At 35.4% G+C, this 25,537-nt stretch overlaps 1 protein-coding gene across 3 annotated transcripts in view; it reads right to left on the reverse strand.

Annotated features, from left to right (window-relative positions):
* Nucleotides 1–25,537, reverse strand: part of TRRAP (transformation/transcription domain associated protein) — a 104,344-nt gene that overhangs the window by 12,279 nt on the left and 66,528 nt on the right. Inside the window, exons 56-64 of one of the 3 annotated variants that reach the window (XM_075718322.1) lie at nt 20,844–21,035; nt 15,604–15,799; nt 15,041–15,306; nt 14,085–14,185; nt 11,263–11,464; nt 9,967–10,131; nt 7,364–7,454; nt 5,575–5,720; nt 4,541–4,802 (exon numbers count right to left, since the gene is read on the reverse strand). In XM_075718322.1, coding sequence (XP_075574437.1) covers nt 4,541–4,802; nt 5,575–5,720; nt 7,364–7,454; nt 9,967–10,131; nt 11,263–11,464; nt 14,085–14,185; nt 15,041–15,306; nt 15,604–15,799; nt 20,844–21,035 — 1,621 coding nt within the window. Of the gene's footprint in view, nt 1–4,540; nt 4,803–5,574; nt 5,775–7,363; nt 7,455–9,966; nt 10,132–11,262; nt 11,465–14,084; nt 14,186–15,040; nt 15,307–15,570; nt 15,800–20,843; nt 21,036–25,537 lie in introns of all 3 variants that reach the window. The other 2 variants (XM_075718321.1, XM_075718320.1) reach the window with 2 other exon arrangements.

Consider the following 25,537-nt stretch of genomic DNA (forward strand, 5'->3'; position numbering starts at 1 on the left):
AAAGTCTGCTTTGCAGACATCTTAATCTATATAAGTGGTATTTTTGTTCCAAATGAATCCACTTTTTCAGTACTTACTACTGGAGAACACCTTTCTCAAGCTAACACATGCTGGTCTAAAATACCTTACTACTTAGACAATCTTTTGCTAAACAGAGTAGGAAGGTTACCCCCTCATCTTTAACAGAGATATTCCCAGAAGACCATGATACAGACTGCAACTGAAGAAGCTTGCTCTCTGTTCTCAATACTGCTAAAGATTTTAGTGTGATATATGTATTTCAAACAAACATGTTCATTCAAAGTCTTGAATGCCTCAGAAATTGCTACCTGAATCCATCCAACCCAGTATAACTGGCAAGTTCTTACCACTCTCAATGGAAGGACAAATGGGGCACAATCTTCCTGCCAGTGAGACAAACCTAAAAAATCCTGATGGTTCTTAGCACAACTAGACAAAGCTTAATACTTTTTGAATGAGAGCTGTACCATCAGTTCTCATGAAGCAACACAAAAAAAAGAATACGTTTGAGTTAGAGTACCAAACTCCCTGTCCCCCCAAAACCCTTGACCTACAGAACATTAACATAGCACTAAAAAGCAAACAAAGAAAACGCCTCCAAACTAAGACTTAACAACTAAAAAAACCCTTCTGCTACACTGGCAGAAAATAGTTCTAATCAGTTAAAAGTAACAGACAATTAATGCTTTTAGACCAAGCAGTATTTCATCTGCAAGATTTTAAAGATTATTCTGACCATAGACAAAGCCTGATTATACTTGATGTTCATGACCCAAGGATCTTCAACTAAAGAGCCAGGACACCCATCATGTAAGATGGGTGACATTTAGGACTGAAATGTAAGCTTAGGTTCGCCGAGCAGTTCAAATCCTTTATACATATGATACTGAAGAAGATAAAAGCGTTCTCCAAGAGAAAAGAGCTGTCTTGCTTTTGAAGTTATTATTCAGACATTTATATACTCTGCACTTCCCAAATGTTCTTTTTAATCCCACAAGAACTTTTGGAAAGCACCAACAAGCATGAAAAAGCTCAGTGACAGGTAAGCAGAAATATGAAGCAGGAATTCTGGTTTATCACTCAGCTCTAGAAAACCAAGACTGTAAAGACCAGACCAAGGTCAAATATGATACTAACTCCAATCTCTTGATCTAGACTTTCTGGATAACATCCTGTTATCTAAAACTTTGAACAGAAGTAAAGAAAGAGCTACCCAAGTGATGCTATGCTCACTCTTGAGAAAAGGGGGAAAAAAACCACCCCAAAACCCACAAACAAAAAACCTTAAAAAAGCTTAAAATTAATAACAGAGCTCTTCCCTCTGCCCTCTCCCCACACTTCAGAGAAACAGTAGGACTTCAAGAAGCTTCCTTCTGATTATACAGTTTCCATTCGCAATAGAGAATTCATTGTGCTGGGTGCCAAAACTCTCAAGAAAATTATCTTGCCCTTTAAGGGTATATTTTGGAATTTTCCATTTGTATTCAGCTTCAGTGCAGAGATAGTTGCAGAAAGAAGCAGAATCCAAACTCTAAACTATCATCTGCCCACAAAAGAACAATTGAGGCAGTTTTTCTCCTCCTTTCACTGCTGAGAGAGCTCTCAAAGGGAGCATTTCTCAGCATTTGCCTGTTCTTTGATGTCAAAGGTTCAGCAGAAAAGGAGAGAAGGAACAAAGAACAGATGGTCAAAGAACTATGCATTTGAAGTTCCAGGAAAAAAAATTCAAAGAAAAATTTGGTTCTAAAAGATACGTTAGGATGGAAAAAGATGACCTATCAAAGCTCCAGTGGTCCAGATGGCTGCAGACAAAGCATTTAGAATGTAAGAAATGGTGTGAGAGTCCCCAGCGGCTCCAAACAGGCATCAAGATGCAACTCAAGACGTTGGTGGAAGAGATTATGCAACCATAGTTGAAAGTGTCTATAAAACATAGCTGTCAACATTAATCTGGAAATAACTGAAGAAAACAGTTTACGCCAAGACAGCTCCTCAGCTTGGATACTTTGAAATGGAAGGCAACCACTGTAATTATCTGTCCATCATCTAAATGCAACTGGTACTGAGAATCAGGAAAACAAACATGAACATTCTAGTGTGACAAAAGGACAAAGTAGGCATGACTTACAAATGGTTTCTCATAATGTTAAAACAGCCTTTGCTATCTTTAGTACAGTAATTACAACCCTATTAATTTATGTACATTTTACTGCTATGGCAAAATTAATAAAAAACTTATTTTCATTTTCTGCATAATGAATTAAATTACTAAAATGCATAAGTATATTGATCAGTTTAATTTCTTCTGTTTTCCCACACTTCATTTGTGAATTAAAACACTGAATTTATTAGATTAAAATAAAATCAAATCCAGTACTAAGCAAAATAATTATTTTAATCCTGTAGACATTCATGTTTAATCATACTTGAAAAATAAAACATGAACTCTTCAACAAAAAAATACAGAAAGTAATTGCTTATTATTAAACAGAAGTTTACTAAGAAACACTACGCCTTTTATGACTTTACATGATTTATGTCCAAGCCTATGTTGTTGTTCTTTGTTTTATATGTTGTTCCATATAATTCTTTGTAAATTATATGATTAGATAGCAAACCTGAAAACTTTAAATGCCATTTATGTATCATAAAGACATGCAAAAAATACACAACAGCATATAAAAACTGAAAATCCTCTCTATTTTTTATTTTAACTGAAAACTGTAACTGAATTTTAATTATTCTTAGTTGTTTCTTCTAGAAATGTGCTAAAACATTAGTTTAGATTTTGCAGACATGAGCCTGGTGTTGTATTGAAGTTTTCCTTTACACCTTCTGAAACCCCAGATCTCTCTAACACTCAAAGGAAAGAAACTAAGAGGTACTATGACAGACCAAAAATAACTCAAAACCAACAAAATCTGAGCATATCAACACTTACAGCAATAAAAAAGAGACTATACTATTATTGCAATGTAAAGATATATAAACCATTATTGAAAATGAAAAAAAAATCTAAACTTGTACTAAATGTATTTATTTCCGCTGTAAGCTTCCGTCAAAGACACACAAAATGTTTCTACTTCCATTTCCCTCCCTAGTACACTCTATCCATTAAAAATTTAATCATATGGTTCAGGACTTTCATTGTCTGCTGTCATGCAAGTGTTGTGTCTCAAAAAGGACATCATGCAATACATAGCGTGCACAAGATATATAGGTCATACCTACAACTGAGTTACTTTCACAAGGTTCCCACCAGTTCACTTATTTTCACAGCATTATCAGTAAAATGCTTGAAAAAACACAAGTCTACTTGTCAAACTCTGTAAATGCTCAGTAGCTGTGCTGACCTCAAACAATTTTAAGTTAAGGCCAACTTTACGTAATTTAGAATTCTAGAAAGAGTAACTTTTCAATGCAAGACTCACTTTTGCAGAGGAGCCAGCTTGATGTGGAAAGGGGGTGTTTTTTAAATCATTATAAAAGCTAAGATGATAGAGTTTTAACTCATGCCAGAATCATCTGAGTCCCAGTAGGGTAAAGAGAAAAGGAGATTCAAAAAAGATGAAACCCCAAATCTTCACAAAAATCCTATCTTTCCAATTTTGAACAACTAATAAGTTTTAATTCTTCTGTTAAAACAACCAACATCTATAACTATTCATTTTCATCTAATTCTACAGTTATCTTTAAGGAAAAGCTGATGTAGTTTAGATAGGAATTTACACAAAAACTCAAACTGCCTGGCCTTAACACTTTTCACCAAATATATCAAAACCACATTCTACTGTACACAAGCTTTTCTTAGAATTTTAAATCAATATCATGCAACTCCACTGATAAAGAAAAAATGAATGAAGCAAAACAGCTTACTTCCCTTAAGTATCTTTTTTACTAGATCTGATTAAGGTTATTGATTCAGTTTACCTAACAGTGATGTAAATTTGTGTAGTAGGATTTTTACAATCCTGTTATCCAAAACACTAAAGTAATCTTACTCAGCAGAAGTAGGCTGTTTTGGAAGACTTTATATACTATTGACAGTTCAGAGTTCTGGGGTGAAAATTTCATTAAATTTTGGCATCACCGTAAAATAGAGATCATTATTGTCCCTCCTCTATAGCAGGCAGTTCTACAGGAACTGCAAAAATATTATAGTGAAGTAATCTAATTTACCTTTAAACACAGATGTGATTTGACCAAAGTTTTAGGTAACAAAAATACAACAATATACTCATTCTCTATGTTGAGGTCTGTTTTTCACTTCAATTATCCACAGCATATTACTCCACAGTAAGTGGAGTAGTTCCAACTAAGTTCCAACACCAGAACAGACAAACTATTTCAGGTTTTTTGAATGAAAGAAAGGTGCTGTTTTTCTATATTTTCTCTCAGGAAAAATATTGAAAGAAGAATAAAAAAGCAGAATGCCTTCACAATTGAACTTCGGGGGTGGGGGGGTGGATTTCTCTGGAGATTAAAGGTAACATTTAAAAAAAACATTTTAAACATTTACCTGTTGTAAATTGCCCTTTTAACTTCTGGAACACGGGATCTTGAGCTGTTGCCTGTGCTCTCCTAGCTAGTGACTCTGAGGCTGCACTAGAAAACATGGTGGATACATTAGAGACATTCTCAAGACCTACTCCAAAAGTGCTGACTAACTTCTTGACAAAATTTAGTGTATGAGGAGTGATTTTGGCATCTGAAACAGCTCCACTTTTCTCAAAGGCAACTGAATAGCACTTCGCCAAGCCCTGCTGCAGTTGTCTAAGAACCTAAAGATTTAAAAAAAAAAAAAAAAAAGACACAATAGTCAGGAAGATTAGGCCTTCTGATTTGACACTAAGTTTTATTCCCACATTGCATTTTATAAAGTAAAGTTAATCCTCTCAGAAACATTTATTTGAAACTGTATTTTTGAATTGCATCAGAGGATCAATGAGAATGACAGCACTGATTCTTATTAGCACTGCAAATGAACAAACTGAGCAGTGGAAATGCTGCATCACAAAGTACACCTTGCTCCTTCAACAGCAGCTAAGTTTTAGATTTCGTATTTTGTGATATATTAGAAAATTATGTGATATGAGGAATCCTTCTTCAAACAAACACCACGCTAGGTACAGAGAAAAGAATAGCCTGACACTTTGAGAGGCAAATAAAAGTGGAGTGGCTTGTCCATCTGCTCTCTGTTATAATTCAACCTTTGGACAATAATTACCACCTGTCACAGACCTCCAGATCAAGAAGGAAACTGGTATCTGTGAAACTTATTTTAAGAATATAAGTTTTCAGTTAGTACAAGCAACAGCTTAAATCCAGAGGCATTCTTCAAGTTAATAATTTTGGGAAACCTCTGTATTGCTTCCAGAAATAACCAAGCTCCTTAAAACTCCAATCAGAACGATCACTTCTACAAATACATCAGTTTACTAATCAAAACAAATAGTTATGTTTTAATGTTTAAAAATAATTCTAGATAAGTATTTTGCAGCTAACTTTTCCTTAGATGAATCATACATACGAAGGTGTATTAAAGCCAAATACCTCTTCATGCCAATTCTCTCTGAACCAGACCATCTGATCTACAATGCCTTCCAGAGAAGACAAAAGTGTTGGATGTAATTCTCGCTGCATATGCATAATTCTGCTGCATCGCCACATTGGTGCAGTGGCTCTGATTGGCCCAGGATCTGAGGCAGAGTGGGACTGATTTCCAACTGAACTTGGCTGTTGTTGCCCAGAATCTGGAAAATGGAAAATTTAAAAAAAATAAATAAATTTCCTTTCATAAACTTGATACATGCCTGCACAAAAAAAAAAAAAAATTGTTCCAGGAATTTGCTTTAGATTTGCATTAAGTATTAATCTTACTTAATGCAATACTTGATACATACAGTATTACCTACTGAACTTCAGAAAATTCAATTTTTAGAAAGAAAATGGGTTTTAGAAAGAAAACTCTGCTCCAAATGCTGTTCAGTGGTACAGAATTCCTGAACTTAGAGTAGTATAAACACTCTTCAAAAACACGCAGGAGGTGTAGCCTTAGCTTTTACACTACCAAACAATGCTCTTGAAGTAACTGACATTGTTTCATATAGGATCAAATTATTTATATAATGGGGGTTTTGCTCCCCTCCCTTTTGTGGAGATCTCTCACACATAACTGAAGAATAAATATGATGGTGCCAACAACACAAAAAGTGTTGTCGAGCATATCTTTTAGTACAACTGATCTCTTGCATTACAACTACATCAGACAGTGATAAAACAGAGAGTTTTGCTTTATCAGATGGCCCCCCACTACTTCACACAACCCACCAACAGAGCAGTACTTTGTGGCATAACCTATAGGAAAACATTTTACTGGTTATTACTAAGTGGGTATGTGGCAATATGAAGAATTTGGCACAGAAACCTCTGTCGCTGGGTATGAATGTAGTTAAGTATTATGGTATGTGGGCATCTCCTCCTCCTCCAAAGGAGCACCCAAAGAAAAGGAAGACATTATTTAATTAGTGCCCTTCAAAATTGTATGCGGAAATTTAGTGAACCGATTCCCAAGTGAAAAGGACAATTAAATAAACAATGCACTTTTTGTTACACTCTTTGTATGAGAAACAAAAGAACAATTAAATTCTGTGGAATCATTTGACATAATAATTCTAAACAGGATTTGTTCTTGAAAAGAAGGTGTTGTGCAAATTGCTTAGTGTGCTCCCCACCTCCCAAACATTTCTTCAAAGCTAAAATTGACTTTGTGCAAACTTAGATGCTCATTTTACTTGAAAATTCACCATAAGAAGTTATTATGGAGACATTAAAGTACAGATTATTCAAAGAAAGCAGTTTACCTCACTTGAGTTACATGAACTCATGTTTTGTTAAATTATTTTTAAGTTTGACTCATTTGAAAGGAAACTGAGTGTCACGTGGTTCACACTTCCAATCAAAATTAGACTAGAACATCTGAGAAAACTATGACGCTCTTCTGTATTTGTAATCCAAGAATTTTCTACCTCTCCACCAATTTTTAACGATAAAACTCCAATAAAGAACATGTGATTCTCAATAATTAAGGTGACATGAGAATGAAGGAAATTAAACTCTTCTTGGTGAATGTTTTATTCAAGAAAATTTAATACAGCTCAAGCCATCTGTAGTTTTAACATCACAGGAAGAAATGAATGAAAGCAAAGTTTATCAAGAATTTTTTTCCTTAGCCTTGATAAGTTGGTATGTTTTCTAGAGAATCTATTTTCCCAGTAACATCACGTGAAACTCAATAACTAAATTACAAATTGCTGAATCAATTTGATCCTTTCAAGCTCACCGCTTTTGTAGCGCTCTCGTTGTTCTATCTTCAAGGTCAAATAGAGGGTCCTGATAGGGAAGTAGACAGCTTGGGGATAGACTCTTCCCACCTATTTGGAGATACACATATACATATTTCTCAGTTAAGGAAAACTGACTATAGGTTAGATCAACACATACAGATTCTCTTTGTAAATGAACGCAATTCAGTAATAATCAGCTCCTTGTTTTAAATAACAGCTTATGGAAAACTAGGAAATTAAAGCTTCTTTCAGTAACAGGAACCCAAAGAAGATGAAATGGTAACTCCCTACACACACTGTTAAGGCATTACTTAATGAGGGCTTACAGATCATATTGCCTAATAAACCTGAAAACAGCATAATGCCAGAATACCAGCTGGGCCAGTTCAAAGATCTTACTCATGTACATAATGGAAGAAAAACAGACATAATGACAGCCGTTAGTCTTTAAATTAGGCCACAATTCCCAGCGAGCCCCATGATACTTGATAAGAAGGCCCATTAGAGAGTAACTTTACTCCACCTAATTGTGGCACTTAATGTAAGGGGATACCAATCTCACTGAAAAATAAAAAAGATTTTATGGCTTCCATTAAAAAAAAAAAGCTAAAGAGATCTTAACATTCAACATCCCCTTTAAAATCTGTAAATCTCAGTATCTATTAAAGGAAAGAAACGATGTGTCTAAGTACTCCCCATGACAGAGCACATCTTAAGAGATGATTAGAGGCTTCGCCAGCCACAATTTCACTAAATCATGGATTCTTTCTCCATCGAAATAGGTATGGTAAGTGGTAGAAATTTTGCAATGGCATTTAACTGTTCAGTAATATGATATTTATGGCAGATTACTAACCTGACGCATATATGCTACATGCTGTAATTCAAGAGTAAGTTATTTGAAGAGAATTGTAAGGTTGAGGTTCTAGTACTTCTGCAAACTTAGTAACACAGAGAATTTGGTATTTTTTTATTTTATATTCCTTCTATGGACCTGAAGTTTAAAGGCAAGATAAAGAAAAATATTTTCGATATTTATGAGCCTAAGCTCCAACTACATTAGGACTTCTGAGTAGGCACTCATTTCTAAAAGTTTTATACAGATCTTGACAAATAAAAAGTGTCTACAACTCACTGAAGTAAGTTTTTTCTGTCTGCTGTCAGAAGACAGTGGAACACACTGGTGTTGCAAGACAATACCAAACCATACACATCAGAAATTCTTCCTTAACTACTATGCTTTCTTAAGCTGTTTGAGTGCATGGTCTCTTCCAAGTTTCATTTTAATTTCATGGAGAGAGGGGGAAGGAAACATACGTATACATATGCACACACATACTTATCTAGATTTATGTACGCAAGTATCAATGCACATGCAAACACACATTGACATATTGTCTCTCCACAAAAATACACGTTCTCAGAACTTTGAAAGAGCAAAGATAAGGGATAGTATAAAAGGAGCTAGACATCATAGAATCATAGAATATTCTGAGTTGGAAGGGACCCACATGGACCATCAAGTCCATATCTCAAAAACCAAGAGTGGAGGGAAGGAAAGAAGAATACTGTGAGGAATTCAGCACAACAGCTGTCCTTTGCCAGTTTTCAGGAAACAGTGGAGCACTGCAGACAGAAGTAGCCTGGGGTACAGGCTAATGTGAGAGCTTCATATGTTCACCTGTACATTAATAGGACTTCACAACTGTTTTACGTTAATCTGAATGAACAAACGTCAAAATGCTTCCAGGTTGTGTGCATGCTAAAACAGAGCCGAAATCAGACCATGAAGAGTTAACATCTCTGAAAACATGATGTCTCAGCTCTGTTCGCACTAAGCCAAAACAAAACAGTATCTAAAAACACATTAACAGAAAGAAGTCACTTTTTCTCCCTTAGTCTACAGACATGCTTAAACCAACTTTATACTGAGATACAGGTATATATTCTATTCTTAGATTCTGATTGACAGCAGACAGCAATAGGCAATAAAAGCTTAAAATCCCAAAGCAAGATTAATCAAAACTCGTATCTGACAGTTCAGAGGTACAAATCCAGGAAGTAAGTTTCCTCATTTAACTCCCTAAGCCTCATCCTTATTTATCTAATCATTTGTCATGCTAAACTTAAGTGAAAATTTACAAAGCCCTGGTAAAGATTTCTGACGGTGACAGACAGAGCCTTGTTTTTTAAAATCAAGTCTAATAAAAAACAAAGCACTAATGAAACAGTTTGCCCTTTAGTCACTAAAGCTAACAATTCTTTATCCCTACTACTACATTACAAGCATTTAACTACATATTTCTAAATGTGTTCCATAATGTTCACAAAAATGTTATAAATAGAATTCCAGAGGGAAAGCTATAATGCACATATGGCATACAATTTCCCTGGATTTAGTCTCATTAAGTAACACTGACTCTGAAATTTAAAATATTCTACCTATAGAGAGAAATTAGCATTTTTTAACTCATCAACAGTTGCAAACAATAGCATTTTTAAAAGCTTAGCATTTTCTTAATTGGCTTTGAAAAATATTTCTATCTCAAGAACAAGGATTACAGACAATAATGAATTAGTCATCATCTTCTGCACCTACCTGACTAATGAGGTTCAGAAGGAGTTTGCCCTCTGAGCCAACCAGGCATGTCAACAGCTGTGGAATCCAGGCCAACCACTGAATAGGTGGGACACCAATACAGTACTTGTCTACGGCATCTGCTAAAGTGTTCTTATCATCATCAAAACTCAGTAGCCAAAGAACCTAAAAGAGATTTTCAAGAGGATATCTCAGGGCTTAAAGTCAAGACATTTCAATCATATGATGCAGAAAAAAACCCCACAGATACCCTATTAATATGAGTCCTTGCAAGTGTCAAAGCCTCCTCGGACACAAGAACTTACATTCATTATGCCTAGCCAATGTCATTTTTTCCCCTAGAAATAATATTTAAAGGATGTCAAAAATAAGTGTAAGTGTACTACTTGCTATGAAACAAGACAGAAAAACGCTAATGAACACGACTGCATTCCACAAATTCTTTGGGTTTTTGGTTGGGGGAGTGGGTGGAAAATGAGGCATGTTTACAGAACCTAAAATATGCTATTCAGATATATTAACTTTGAAGTGAGAGCTTGAGTATTTCTTTGGGGGTTTTTAATTATTTTAACTGTCCACCCCTAATGATACTTTTTCTACAATTTAATTTAAATGCAAATATATTAAGCACTGACGAAAAATCACTAACAGTTATACAACCAGACAGGGAGAATAATAAACTTCAGAGTGCTACGGAGGCCATCTTCAATCTAAGAAAAATATTTTCTGTGTTTGTTTTATGTTCAGAATAGATTGTCTTCCACAGTCTGCTATCATTTTTAAAATCTTCTTCATAGGGGAGATTAAAGTAAATATCCCCAAACTCAGAAATACAAAACTCAAAGAACTTTTGACTGAAATTATTGATTTAGAGTAAAAATTTACAGAAAAAGCTTATTTGGAATAAAATGTAGTACTGAGGTAAAAGCTAACATGAATTATCTATAGTAATCATAGACAGACATCAAATTATGTTACTTCTATAGCACTGCCTTTCTGCAGATATTTCATCGCATTATGTATCAGAAGTGCTGAATATGATTTGTCCCTTTTCTCCCACAAAAAAGTTCCACACTTAAAAAAACAACCCAGATATCCCAGTGAAGTAGAAAAACCCACGATGAGTTACATGCAATGACCCAACAGCAACCATATGCAGACTTTCAGTCTAAATTAAAGGTTTCCGACAGTAACTGATACTTCTCTATTTGCACAAATTTGTGCATTGAACATTATTCCAGCCTTTTCTGAAGGGGTGGAGCTCCAATTTTTTTTTTTTAAACATCTAGATCTTACCTTTGCTAAGTATTTTCTTGATTTGCTCTCATTCTGATGACGACATGCATGCAGGTAGCAAGTAATAGCAGACACACCCAGATGAAGCTGACGTTCTTTCACGAAGATATTCTCCAGGTAATCACCCCACATTGCCCATGCTTTTACTAGCACATCATGCATTTGCACAGCTGCAGAAAAAGCTTTGTTTGCTTCTTCAGACCTGCATTGTGACGAGTAAGAATATTAGTTTTATACTAACATAAAGTTTCTAAATTATGTAAGAGTCAGATTTCTGATAGGGTACTCAATTACTTTCTTAATACTCAATGGTATTTTTCCATGAAGTTCTCTAGTAATGTCTCTTACGGCTGTTTTGTCTTAGCTTTCCTTAAAGTTCAGCACCTATGAAAGTAAATGCTTCATAATGGAAGCAATTACCTAAGTGTCTAAGATCTCTAGACACTCCCTGAAAAAAAACCTAGAAAACTTCCAGTGCACTGCAATTGCAACCCAAACAATGATCCTGGGAGAAAGAAGAACGAATGATAACACAAGAAGAGCAGAAGCAAATGCATTAAAAAGTGCTTCTCTGCTGAGCAAAAAAGGGGAGTAAGAAAAAGCAACATTGGGAAGACATTATATTAGCTATCTTATGGAGGACTACATCTTACTTAACTGTTCTCCCACCCAAGTCATAAAAAAAATTTATAATCAACATTATCTGGAAAAATTCATTTCCTCATCCCCACAGCTTTAAAGGTCTATTTTTCAACAGGAAAAGTGAAGGAGTATGAAGGTTAATCACACAGTTCTTGGTAACCAAAAAATTATTTGTTTGATACTTCTGAAGTCTTCTCTAGGTTTCCTCAAGACTTCCTAGTTCGAGATTTGGCATGATTCATCCCAGTATATATACAGCCCTTGAATCTACTAACTTTTCAGGCATAAAAATAAAGGATGAGAAAGCTCACATACACATTACTGAAGTAAAGGAACTTTTAATGCATTCCAAGATTCCTTATTAATAAAAGTGGTCCACTTCTCCCTTACAGAATAAGTATTGAAATAAACAGTACAAAAGTAACGTAATGTTTGTTTGACTAGTTTTTTAAAGTTAACTGTATTTTTTATATAAAATATTAGCTTGGAGGTTTACAGTGATAAATTAAAATTACTAGCTATTGAGGCAAAACAATAAAAAGGAAAGCAACTTCGTCTTTCAAAGTGTGTATTAGTTCTTATGTTACACAAATAATGTTACTTGCTTTCAGAGGTTTTCTGCACCCTAGCTCAAGGTTTCAAAGTGAACTACTACAGCAGCAACCTGATAGATGACTTTGTATCACTACTATACAAAAAAGGGGACTTTTCAGTCGGTTTTCTTTTCTCCTTCTCTACAATCCATCATTCTTGACACCTGGAGATGACTTTTTTCAAAATGGTTTCTATCACCTTGCTCAGCAAATGGGCAGCACAGGGAGATGCAAGAGCAGAGGTGACCTTTCACTTCCAGTTCAGTTGACACACAGGTAATCAGTAGTCACACATTCTCAGGTTCAACATTGCCATGTTCCTAACCGTAACCTTCCTAAATTCCTGACCTCAGCTGCGGTGCTAAAAAAAAAAAGTGCCTGTATGGTTTTTGGCAAAATTAAGAAACCGTAAGTACATCAGAACCATGTTATCAGAACCATATTTTAAAAAGAAAGCCCATTGCACTTTCCATCAAAGTAATTACATTCTGCCTATTTAAAATTCTCTCTTGTATCCACAGAAGATGATATTCACCATTTCCTGACTTAAATTGCTACACAAGGTTGCAGTGTACCACTTAAAACCGGATGGATTTCATTCTGTAAGTATCCACAATATAGTGGTAAAGGAATTATTCCACCCATATGTAACATGTAGCAATACTGCCATTAAATACCATGCATACTAAAAGCTGTTGAAATCTGAAGGGGTTTTTTTGGTATCACTGAACAAAACTTGACTGCTGAGATATTTGTTTACTGAACTAAAGGGAGATCTTCCTCAAAATAGTAAGATGCCTGCCAGCATAAAGCAAAAATATTATGAAAGTAGTTCTGTGAAAGCAAGGCTTGCACCTAGGTGTTTATTTGCTGCAATGCAAGATGTCTCCAACACACACCACATTAGTCTTTTCAATTCAATTATCTGAGTGCTGCATTTCCATATTGCACAGCACACCAGATTTGTCCAAGCACTCTGAACTATGCCACCACACATTTTCCTACACCTTGATCAGCTGCAGCTATTAATGGGACATACACCATGAACAATGAAACAGAAATGAGAGAAACAAAGAAGTAGGCTAATTTTGTTGAAGTAGCTATAAGCTTATAGACAACTTTTTTTTTTCCCCTTGGTTTTACATGTGATATTTACATTAAGAACATAATTAAAGCAACCTCCTTTCATCAACTACACTAAGACGTCAGTTAGACATCAGTTTCTCTAACAAAGTACTCACAGAACTGGGCAGGGGGGAATGTATCTCAAGCTGCAAAGCTCTGGACAAACCTATTCTCTCTGCCTCTTCCCATCTCATCCCTTGAAATAGAAAACTTTTAAAATAAGAACTGGTGCAACATTTGCTTTAACTAGTTCTTTCCTACAATACTTAGAAATATGACCAACCATTACATCTTCAAACTGCAAAGGAACTCTCACATATACTTTTACTTCTATACAGTGTGACAAATTTTAGGCTGGTATAAACATATGGAACAACTTCACTGCTCAAATATTGTGTTGAAATACTTCAGCTGCATTTTTCTCAGATGTGTGCTAATGCCCCTTCCAGCCAACATACTTACTTGTTAATCTGTGCCAAGAACATTCCCTTTAATGCATAAAACTCAGCAGTCATCTCCTTGGTGAAGTATTTCAGATTGGTTGATTCAATAACTTCAAGACCCTGTTAAATAAGCCTTTGTAAGAAAAGCCTTCTAAAATGGAAGGTTTTATTAAAATGAAAGTGCCATAAAAAACCTGCCAAAATATTCTCTTGAAATTTAAATAGCACAAGTTTCTAGTATTTAATTTTAATTTAAAAAAATCTGGACTGACAACAATTTTAAGTTTCCACTGGCCTACGCAGTAGATACTATAGACTATACTATAGTATACTATATAGAGATAGATAGATATATAGATAGACATAGAGAGAAATCTATAGATACAGTATCTATAGATACTATAGACAACATTCATCAGGTGATGGGTTATCTTTTCCACCTTGTTTGTTTATATTATTATTATATATATTACGTTATATTACTTCATTGTTATTATTATGCAGTCCTAGTTTGCTGACCTTATAATCATGTTAGTGGGGTTTGCCTACAATCACATTTTTTCCTTTCCTTTTAACACATACAATTTCACTTCAGTACGCCAGCATCCCTCATTCATGAGTCAGACACTCAAAACTGCCCGAGAGCTTCAGTTAGTCTTGCAATAGTGTTGTTTCTTCCTATTGCAAATAATATCATTTTCAAAGTCCCTTCCACTTATCCATCTTGTAAGATTTAAAAAAACGTATTTCCACTTTAATTTGGCTAATTTTTAATATATTCACAGAATTCAGTTCAAAGAGGACAATGATTGCTTTTGACTAACAGCATTACTTAACACTCTATGCATGGTATAACATGGCCGATGAAATTCAGACCCTGTTCTGTATACAGGCAGTTTATTTAAATCAATGTACCTGGTGGCCCTTGTAATCCTCCAAGTTCCAACAACAACTTCAGAGATAAAGCTACCATACCTGCATACATTCATTTTTGCCCATGACTCCAGCCAGCTGAAGATAACATTTAACTTGCTGGCGAATCTTCTGAAAGCAGTCCACAATGGGCACAGTTGGAATTGTATGAATGCGACTCAGTATATCCAGAGCTACGTTGACCAGCCCTTGTTTTCGAGCTATCTTTCCATATTGGATAATTGCCGATGCAGAAGCGTGAACTCCCAACATAGCATTATTGGAACTAGGATCATGCTGAGAACTATTTTCATATGCAGTTACAATGGCTAGAAAAAAAAAATTAGATGTTTGTCATTATAAATTAAATTATATATACAGCAATATCTCACACAGCAATACATATCAAAGGATGACTAAGATAATGAAACATTTAAATGAAAATTGAATAAAAACAAACACTTGTCAAAATCAATAACATTCTTGCATGTTTAAAAAAAAAACAACAAAACAAAACAAAACAAAAAAAAAAACACAAAACCAAAAAAAACCCCAAGAACTTATTTCAAACAATGTGTTGTCTGGAAAATTACATGATGAATGCATGCTGGACCAGGCAGTTTTACCCTGGTAATGGTGTTGTCTCCACATGAAAATGCTGCTCCAGTGGGATAAATCATCTGACACAATAGGTAACCTGTTCCTCCAAGTCTTTACAACTGTCTTCATATCATGTAAGCTGTTGTTTCTCCCCAGATTAGTTGGTTGCAATCCTGCATTTATTTGAGCTGCTTCTTGAAGTTCAATTATTTGTTGTGCTGCCTAGAAAACATTAAACAATATAAATTATCATAAACGATAATACAATAACCTGGCTGATTTCACTGTTAGAAAAAGATCTGTATGAATGATGCCGCCTTTAAATGATCAAGTAAAGATGAAACTATTTATGCTGTTTAAGGGACCTGTCCATTAGTTGCATAAATGACCTTTAGCCAACCTAATCTTTAAAAAACTAGCAAAAGATTCCATGAGATTGATTCAACACTTAAGTCATTGACTGAAATGTTGAATTCATCCACTGAATCATCAGCACAGAATTTATACCAGTGGGTCACTAGTCTTAATAAACAAACAGATTATTTAAAAAAAAATAAATAAAGGTGCCATAAAGTATTTTCTTACATTCTTGCAAAATGTCCCTGCATAACTTCAGGCTCCCCTCTTCTCCAGGGATGGGGCACAAGTATCAAATAGTTTATTTCATGCACACCTCATTCTGACAAAACCTAGATGCACTAACGTTATTTGGTTGCAAACAGACATTACTGATCTATACTTAATGTGTTCTTCCTATAATACTATGGGTTTGCTTGCTAGGTTTAACTTCGGTCAACTATGACATGTCTTTCCTTGACAGTAGTAAGATAAAAATCCCCTCATCCTTTCTTTTATTTTGAACTGCAAATGTGTTCACAAATTATCCCTCAAATGGCAGTGTCTTGCTTTTACGAAGCATTTTTTTTCTTAAAAAAAACCAACCAAAAAACCCCCCCAAAAAAGCCCCACCACAAAAACACAAACACCAAAGGAAAGGTAGTTTACTGGATCTACACTGAAGATCACCCCCATCCTCTTCCCCACACACATCTAAACACAGCTTAGAATTCTAGCATACAGGTTTGGACTTACTACATCAACCCTAATCATAGAAAAGCACAACTAAATATATATACAGTGTGCTAAATACAAGGATGAAGTAAAAATACTGACCTTAAACACAACTTTTAACACATCTTTTAGTAATTAAAAATCAAAACTTTTAACAGAACTTACTAGTATAAATTCCCTGGTCATGATCTGATTTAATAGAAACTTGAAACAGAAATACTATCTACCTGCTCCTGAAGGTGTTACTTTAAGATATTCTGCAAAGACCTTAGCTTTGAGAAATTACTTAAGTTAAGGATGGTTTTTCACTGACATCTACTATGTTCAAATTAATGAGAGGAACAAACAGAAGAGGGCAGTAGTGTCCAACCTACGAAAGGCACAGACATTTTGTTAAAACTTCAACAACCTGAAGAAAAGGCCCAGAAACTTTAATGGAATTTAATTACCTGTAGTACAATAAAACCAATGTAGTATTCTCTAAGCTACCTCTTGGCAGATAACAGTTGCATTCATTGTTAATCAACCAAATAAAATAACTATTAAAAAAAAAAAGGCAGTCTAAATTTACAGCGTGAAGTCTCTTGAAACAAAATAAATTAAACAAAGTAATATTTTCCTACAATCATCTCAGTATCAGCTCTCACAATAGCTTAACCTTCATCCTGCACCCATTCATCACATAAATTTAATTTTCTCACAGGTATTTAATCACATACTATCTGATATTAAAAAAAAGTAATTACTGCAGTGCAAATTCATGGCTGCATTTGTACCTCTGTCAGTCATTGACTAATTTATCACTTCTTCGTGAGGGATATATACATATTAGATTATTTTAAAAGCTTGTTTTAATTGATATCTGAAAGCATTTAAATTCTTTATTTAGCAATACCAATCCTTTCATGCTGCAGATACTGCCAGTCTTAGGGGAGGAAAAACTTGAAACATCAGTGAAAACTTAGCAGGAAGGAATTCATTTCATCAAGAAGCCTTCTAGGTGTATTGTATCAGCTCAAACAAATTAAACATTGTCCCTATTTACTTGAAAACTTCCTTTCAATATGGAGAAGACATCCATATTTATTCACTTTATCTGATGCATCGAAACATATTAAAGTACAGCGGTATGGGCTGCTGTGTAAGCTCTACCCACAAGGACAGTCATTTTAGTAGAGGTACTTTAGATCACGCAGATTTAGTTGCTTATGAATCACACGGGGCATGACACACAGGGTGAAACTACTGATCTTAAACAGAATTACAGAAGCCACTCTATCAAACAGAACTCGGAAAGCAAGATCCTCTGTATTTCTACTGGTAAGATTCATTCCTAGTTCTCCGAGCAACAGTCCATCCACAAATGCATCCCTGTTACAAAATTTCAGATTGTGTTGCACTGAGATATTCCAGAGTATCTCCTCTGGAGATGAAAGGTTCCCTCAACAATAACGAGAGCTAATCTTCGTCAGGTGCATGTTTATCAGGACATCTAAACAGGGACACAGTCAGCCTGAATGACAAATGAATGCCATGTTTTGTCCAGATCACATACTGTGTAAATGTTGACAGTTCACACATTTCAAAAGGAAACAGGAGACCATTTTTGTTATGGTCAAATATGTGTAAACGTTGCAAAGGACACAAGCCATACATTTTTCACCACATAACACATGTTACTTCATCTCACGTAATAATTAAACTACATATTCTATATTACCAGAGTTGTGCCAGCTGCTTCACAAAAATATTTCTGGAGGTCTGAAAAAAATGGTCTCAAGTTCTTACAAGCTCTTCCTGACAGGACAAGAAACAAGTACTTTTCCCTAATTTTCTAAGTGGACCATTTGCAAGTAACATGTATGCCAAAGAGAAAGACCAAAAGCACAGGATTTAAACGCATCTCATCTTTGAACTGTCAATATTGTGTGAACAAAATAAAAGATTTCTGACAAGCAAAAATAAAGATGTACCTGGTACACAGCATCTTAAGCCAGTTTACTTTTAAATAAATGCTGGAAAACAGTACATTCTTTGCCTTGTAATATTTAATGATTTGAGTGTTAAAATATGGTGTACTTAAATAAGCACTAAGAACCTGTTCAGCAAGGATGAAAGAAAAGTAATCATTTACTTTCCTTATTCCAAGCATAATCCTTTAGAGAAACAGAAAACAGCACGGCCACTTTTCAGAGCAAAATGCTTTTATGAGTCAGAAGCAGCCAGTGAGCTCTACCTTTTCATAGAAATGGATAACAGAGTTAAGAAAAGAGTAAATAAGTAGAAAAATGGCACAAAAAATTTTAGCTTTGCCCATCCTCTGTGTATGCAACTGGGTTATCCAACTGGAAAGTTACTCATCCTTTCTAAGTCAAGGATTCAAGCATGCACGCAAGAGTTTATTTGAACATCAGTGCTGTTAAAAGTCATGTGCAATATACTGCAGTAATTTTACAAGACAGTATGAAATCAAGTTACAAACTTCTTCCCCTATTTTAAACATTCTTGACAAAGAATTAAGGTCCTTAAGATTAGAGAATACTCAGCTTTTGGCAGGATTTTTTAATTCGTTTTTGGGGGAGATGTTGGGAGTTTTATTTGTTCTTTGAGTTCTTGTAACCCCAAATTCATTAGTCGTCCCTCATTTCATTCTGGATAGGACAGCTCACTGCTTCATTGCAAGAATCCTGCCCCGACTTTAGAAGCAAGCTTCTCTCAAAACTTTAGGCGTGCTTTGTCCATTTTTGTCCAGAAAGCATACAGATCTCTTTCAGATCACAAACTAGTAAGGCCATAGGGCTCCACCCACTCCTGATTCAAGCACTCCATTCCTTGTCAGCTCAGCAAAAGGCCCCTGACAGAGGTTACCACTGACTCAAATCTGCTAGCTGACCTACTCACACGAGTGCTCCACAACAGACTGGAATTAAAATGAACCAATTAGTTGGAAGCAGTAACCTTTTCAATCAGCACAGCTAAATTTGGACGATATGCACCCACATGTAGACAAGGAGCGTTACTGAAATACAGCCTTCCACTCAGACCGAAGGAATTTTCTTTCCTGTAGCTGGCATCAGATTAGATGAGGGAATCAGACATCACTCTTCCCAATCCAACACCCCTCAGTCTGTGAAGCAATGTGATTCAACATGGGAATTCTTTTCACAACAGTACTACAAGATTTTAATGCAATGTTGAACAGAACCTGCCAAATGAGCTAGCTGGACAACTAATAAAGCTGAAGACCAGTACATGAAGCTTTGAGGTATACGTGTTAGTTTACCTAACAGAGTCCACTCTCCTTTTCAGCAGAACTTGTATATACAGTTAAGTCCCTGTCCAATGAGAAATATCATGTACTTAAAGACTAGATTACGTCTTACTTCCTTCCCCTGATGCAAATTGGAACATTTAGCGGTATCATACAGAAATGGCAAAGGAAAGGTAAGGCTCACATTGGCCAGAACCTACGGTATTTTTTCTAAAGGTAGCAGTGCCCACCTGAAAAGTCCTTCACTAACAACAGACTTTTACAGTTTTTGGTTCTTTCACCTTAATGCTTAAACCATGCAGATGTTCAGAACTTGCTCAGTCTGTTCAGAACGCTACTCCTCAAAGAAACACCAGCATTTCTAAATACACTTTTCCCTTACGGGGCAGTAACAGCTCAGATGTTTTTTTTTTTTTTTTAAAAAAAAAAAAACCACCAAAAACACACACACAAAAAAACCCCACCACACTACAGGAGTACGTTACAGTTGACAAAATTCCATACCTCATTTAACATGGTTAACTGAAAATAACACTTAGGAGGTTATTTCAACACTTCTGCAAATGACATAAATGTAATAATATACCCACCCAAAATGGACCTCACTTCAAAACCCACTGAATGTTCAAGATCTCCAAGTACTGCAGTGCATTATGCATTAGCCTACAAAAAAAGCTGAGCAATCTGATGAATTTTTAAATAGCTACCTCTGTATGCCACAAACAGAACAGATTCAGGTAAACTATAAAAACTTTAAAAGGAATCCAAATCAAAATGCACATTCTACAACTTTTAACAAAAAAACACCATTACAAAAACCCAATCAGTACTATACAGTAAAATATTTTATGCTCACAGTTACTAGAAGTCCTGAAACCTGCTACTGGAAAATAACTGGCAACAAAAAAACCTTTTCATTCTTACCTGGAGAAGGGGAGTATGAACATGCGAGACTACATGAGGAAGCCTTCGCCATTCTCGAATAGCTAAACTACTCGCCATCTCCACCAGGCGCTCAATGAAATTAAGCTGTTGCTCTTCCGGATGGCAGATTGCTAAGTATCCTCTGTACATATTCACTTTCCATGCCATCTCTTTTGGACAACTCAACTCCACCTGGTAATGAAATGGAAAAAAGTCTAGTAAAGATTATTCATACTCAAATGCAGACTTTGTACAATTTTTTTTTTTAAAGCCTTCTTAAACAAACATTCATTTTTTACAAAAATTACCTCAATTTCTAAAAATATCAGACTAAAATATCAAAATTTCTGTCATTAGAGGAGTTTCAGCTCTCAAAGTTATTGGCAAGGGCAGGCTAGCAAATAAATTGCAAATTCAGCACAAGAGTAGAAGTGCCTGCATACAGTGTGCTGTTAGGGTATTTTTACACTGACAACCATAGTGTAGCTCAGAGACAGCTGAGCAAGCTGAAAGCAGTCTTACAACAGGAGCATGAAGCTTACTGCAAACCAATTCACCCTGTATAAAGAAAAAAGATGCTTCTCAGCAGGTAACACATACTACCTCTGAAATGCTTCAGGAGGTCCAGAACAAGTAACGTCAGCTTCTCACTTAAAAGGATCCCGTCCCTATTTGTCAGCACATTATGCCAGCATTATACTTCCTAACTGCTCTACGACATTACTAAGTTTATGAGAATAAACAGTTAATTTTAAGTCATCTACAACTAACCTTCCCATTTATGTCAAAGTAATTTCTGAGTACAGGTGCAAAGTGAGGTCAAAGTGCTAAAATTATTTAGAAAATAATTTTAAACCATTCTCTTAAAATCCCAGAACAGTAGAAATATGGCAACTAAAAACAGCAGAATACTTGAATTCTCTAGCAACTAAATTCTGTGAGTATTTTACAGTAAACTTGCACTCAACAAATGCTCACTAGCTGACACTGAAGGCCTTAAATCTAGAACTTTTTCACTTCTCTTTCTTCCGCTTTACATCAAACCCTTTATGGATTGATATGCAACCCAGAAATCCCTCTGCATTATCTTCTTGTTGATATACTGTATCTTAACCATTACAATTGTTATTTCTGTTATCCTTAACTGACTTTTACGCCTGAGCCAGCAAAGAGAAACTGCCAGGTAGCAGCCTTACACAGTGAAAATAATCTTTCTTTATTACATTATCTACTGGATCATTAAACACAATGGCAATGTGAGCAAATGGAAATGAGTCTTGGGTCCTATCAAAGGCCACTTTCTATTTTAATAGCTCAACTTTAATAGGCAGATTATTAAAAATGTTTCATAAAGATTTACGAAAACTGATACATATTTGCCATCTTTTCTGACCCCTCTTGTGAATCAACCATGGAACTTGATAAAAAACAGCCACATTAAAGAATATCAATAAAATTGGAGTAGTGAGTATGGCAGCATAGAATCAATTATTCTTTCATATCCTAATATTTATGCAAACATGTCCCGACACTTTTACAAGAATCTGAGTAGAGCCACAAAAGCTCCATTTATGGCTTCAGCAGCATCTTCTCCTTAGTCGTTTAGTAAATGTCTCATTACTGAAAATATCTCATTTAATGTAACAGCAGCTAAAGCATATCAGCATTTTCTTGTGGTTGTCACTTCTACTCAACTTGCAAATCTCTAAAACCAGAACCTGTCAGACATGATCTATTTCATTCTGTTCAAACTCAAGGTTTATAATATACTGTACAATACAGTTCTTATTTTAGGCTTTAAAGGTTTCTCAAATAATATTATTTCTATAATTAGCCATTGAAGTTGCATACTTAAATAGGATACAATATACCAATTGGTATAAAACCAAAAGAAGTTAATTAAAATGTAAGTATAACCTATAAGATAATTTTTGTAGCAGCTTATAGCTGCTATATAGTAGCAGCTTGCAACTTATAGATTTGGCTTCACGTGAGCTGATAAATGACAAAATCCATCTTTAGAGACACCTATTTAATTTGAACCATCAGTACTACAAATATTGAAAAATTCCATTTCAAATGTTGCAATGGTTGGACACCTTTAATTTAGGTTCCATCAAAAGACAACAATACCTTTAGTTAATTAAACAACTCTTACTGTTTTCACAGTTTAGCCTTTAAAGCAAAACATAGCAATTGCATCCACCTATTTTCCCTTCTGACAAAAGAAAGGGTTACAGAAGAATAAACATACTACATTTAAAAAAAATGTAATATTCCATCTGATTTTGAAGAAAGTAAGAGGGACATACAACAACTCGGCATATTTATCATGCCAGACTTAGCTGTCACAATGAAGCATGCTGTTAAGCTATTTTGTATACAGGAACTGTATGCAAGATATTGCAATTAAAGGATGCTCAGCATTTTTCATTATTATGTTTTATCTTGCAAATATTATGAAACTAGATAGTTAACTGTCAATCTGACATGTAATACTTTTAACCAGTAGGTATTGGTTCAAAACTTAAATAGCACTGATGAAACAACAAATCCCAATTAAGTGATGGACTAATTCTTCTGGCTCTCTCTCCGCAATATGAAAAAACACTGCCTAAGGCTCTGCTCAGAGCCTTGTCAGTAAAATTATGCTTTAAATATGCAGTTCACCCCTTTATTCCAAACCCTAGCGTCTTTAGCAGAGTAATTCCAGTAATGTCACACTATATAGCAATGGTGCAATGAGGATCAGCAAGCTCCTTTCCACTTGTGATTTAATGCAGTATTCTCACCTTTCAGATTTCAGTTCTGCATCTGGTTTATGTTTCTACGTTAACTAATCACAGATGAACAACTCTACCTACCATGAAAAAGGGTGTTTTTTTCTTAAAACTGGGGACACCCCCCCAAAAAAAACCCCAAAAACAAACCCTAAAAAAAAATTTTTCAACCTTCTATAGAAGAGTGTTACCACATACAAAGTTAAAAAAAAAATCCCAGAATGGTCTACTGATGACTCCAATACAGAATTCTGTCTTCTGTCCCAAGAAGCCTGAGATAGCTGTATAGCCTGACATTTTATAGCAACCTCAAGAACAATAATGACTAGCTTATTCATACGGGATGGCTTTTAAAACAGTTGGGAAGAAGATAGTTAAGAGAGGATAAGGAGGAAGTTATCTAAATACGGCCATTTTCTTTTGCACATGGAAGAATTCCTCAAAATTTGCTCTCAGATAAAAAAATATCTACCTAGTTATTTTCTGTTGCACCTTTTCAGAAAACGGAGGGTCATTTTCAGCATGTTTCCTTAGCCATTTAAACTTTATTCACACACACATAAAAAATGTTTATGAACACTGGGAAATAAAAAAGATCTTCCAGATTTAAATCTTTCTAAAAGTTATTTTCTGTATGTATTGTGCCCCCTCCTTTAAACTGTTCTGTAACAGCCAAAACTTTACAGAGCATTCATTCATCAAGCACACAGATAGCAGAGAATACACAGTCTCATGAGTGAAATGCAGGAAAGGACAAAGGGAAGGTTAAATGTTTTACAAGTGCATGTTGTTCAGCAAAATGAATTACAAGCAGAACACAATAATGAACTCCATAATGAAACAGGAAGGTCAATAGCAGGAAAGTACAAACAATACATATTATCCGGTACCACATGAAGATGGTAACTACATCACCTGCCATACACAAGTTCCTTAGTTTCTAACAAAAGCAGCTAGGCACTGTGCTGGTTTCTAAAACAACACGTAACAGGCAGAGCACATCTGTGCTACTTCAGATGAAGAATAAGCCCAGAAAGGCTGTGGCATCTCAGTTCTTAAGAGATACTAAAACTCTACTAGACAAATCAACCTGATTTCCTTGGGCCCTGCTCTGAATGGAACATTGGACCAGACGACCTCCAGAAGTTCCTTCCAACTCAAACTATTTTATGGTTCCATAAACTTTACATTAAACTATAAAAATATAATCATCAATGCATTAAGCTTCTGAGGAAATCTTCGAACATCAGAAAATTCCAAACTCAAGTTTTCTGATTCCACAGAACATCAAATAAGGAACTTACAGGAAATAACTCCTACTAGCAGTGCAATCTCGAAGCCTCAGCACTCTACGTCATGAATGCATCTATCTAGAAGTCTGTACAATCATTATGATATTTACTTCTGGCACAAAACTTACCACAAAGTGTCACAATTTGAGAGGAGATAAAAATACTTTTTAGCTTTATTTCTTTTTTTAAGACTGTAGATTTAAACAGTGTCACTTCACAAAAGCCTCCTCTTAAGTGGTCTCGGTATTTTTACTTGTATGCTTTCTAGTATAAAGATTATACACAGAAAAAATTGTTTGGGGAACATGTTTGAAAGTTTACTTTATAAACCTACTGTGGTGGTGCATCCTCCCCCAAGACCTTTTCTCTCTCCAACCGCTTTACAACCTCATGAATTCCTGCCAGACCGTGACCTTGTGTAGTGAGTTGGTCAGTTAGGTGTACCAGAAACTCCTACATGGTTGCAGTGGAGAGCAGCCTTGTCCTTACCAGAAACTCTTACATGGCTGAAGTGGGGAGTGAGAACAGTTACCCCTGACAGCTTTGAAACAGAGCAGTAATTACCAACCCGGTTTGTGGGTCGGATGGAGATTTACAATGACTAATGCCAACCATCTCACGA

Source organism: Pelecanus crispus, chromosome 11 (genome assembly GCF_030463565.1).
Source record: "Pelecanus crispus isolate bPelCri1 chromosome 11, bPelCri1.pri, whole genome shotgun sequence".
In the NCBI taxonomy this organism is placed as follows: Eukaryota; Metazoa; Chordata; class Aves; order Pelecaniformes; family Pelecanidae; genus Pelecanus; species Pelecanus crispus.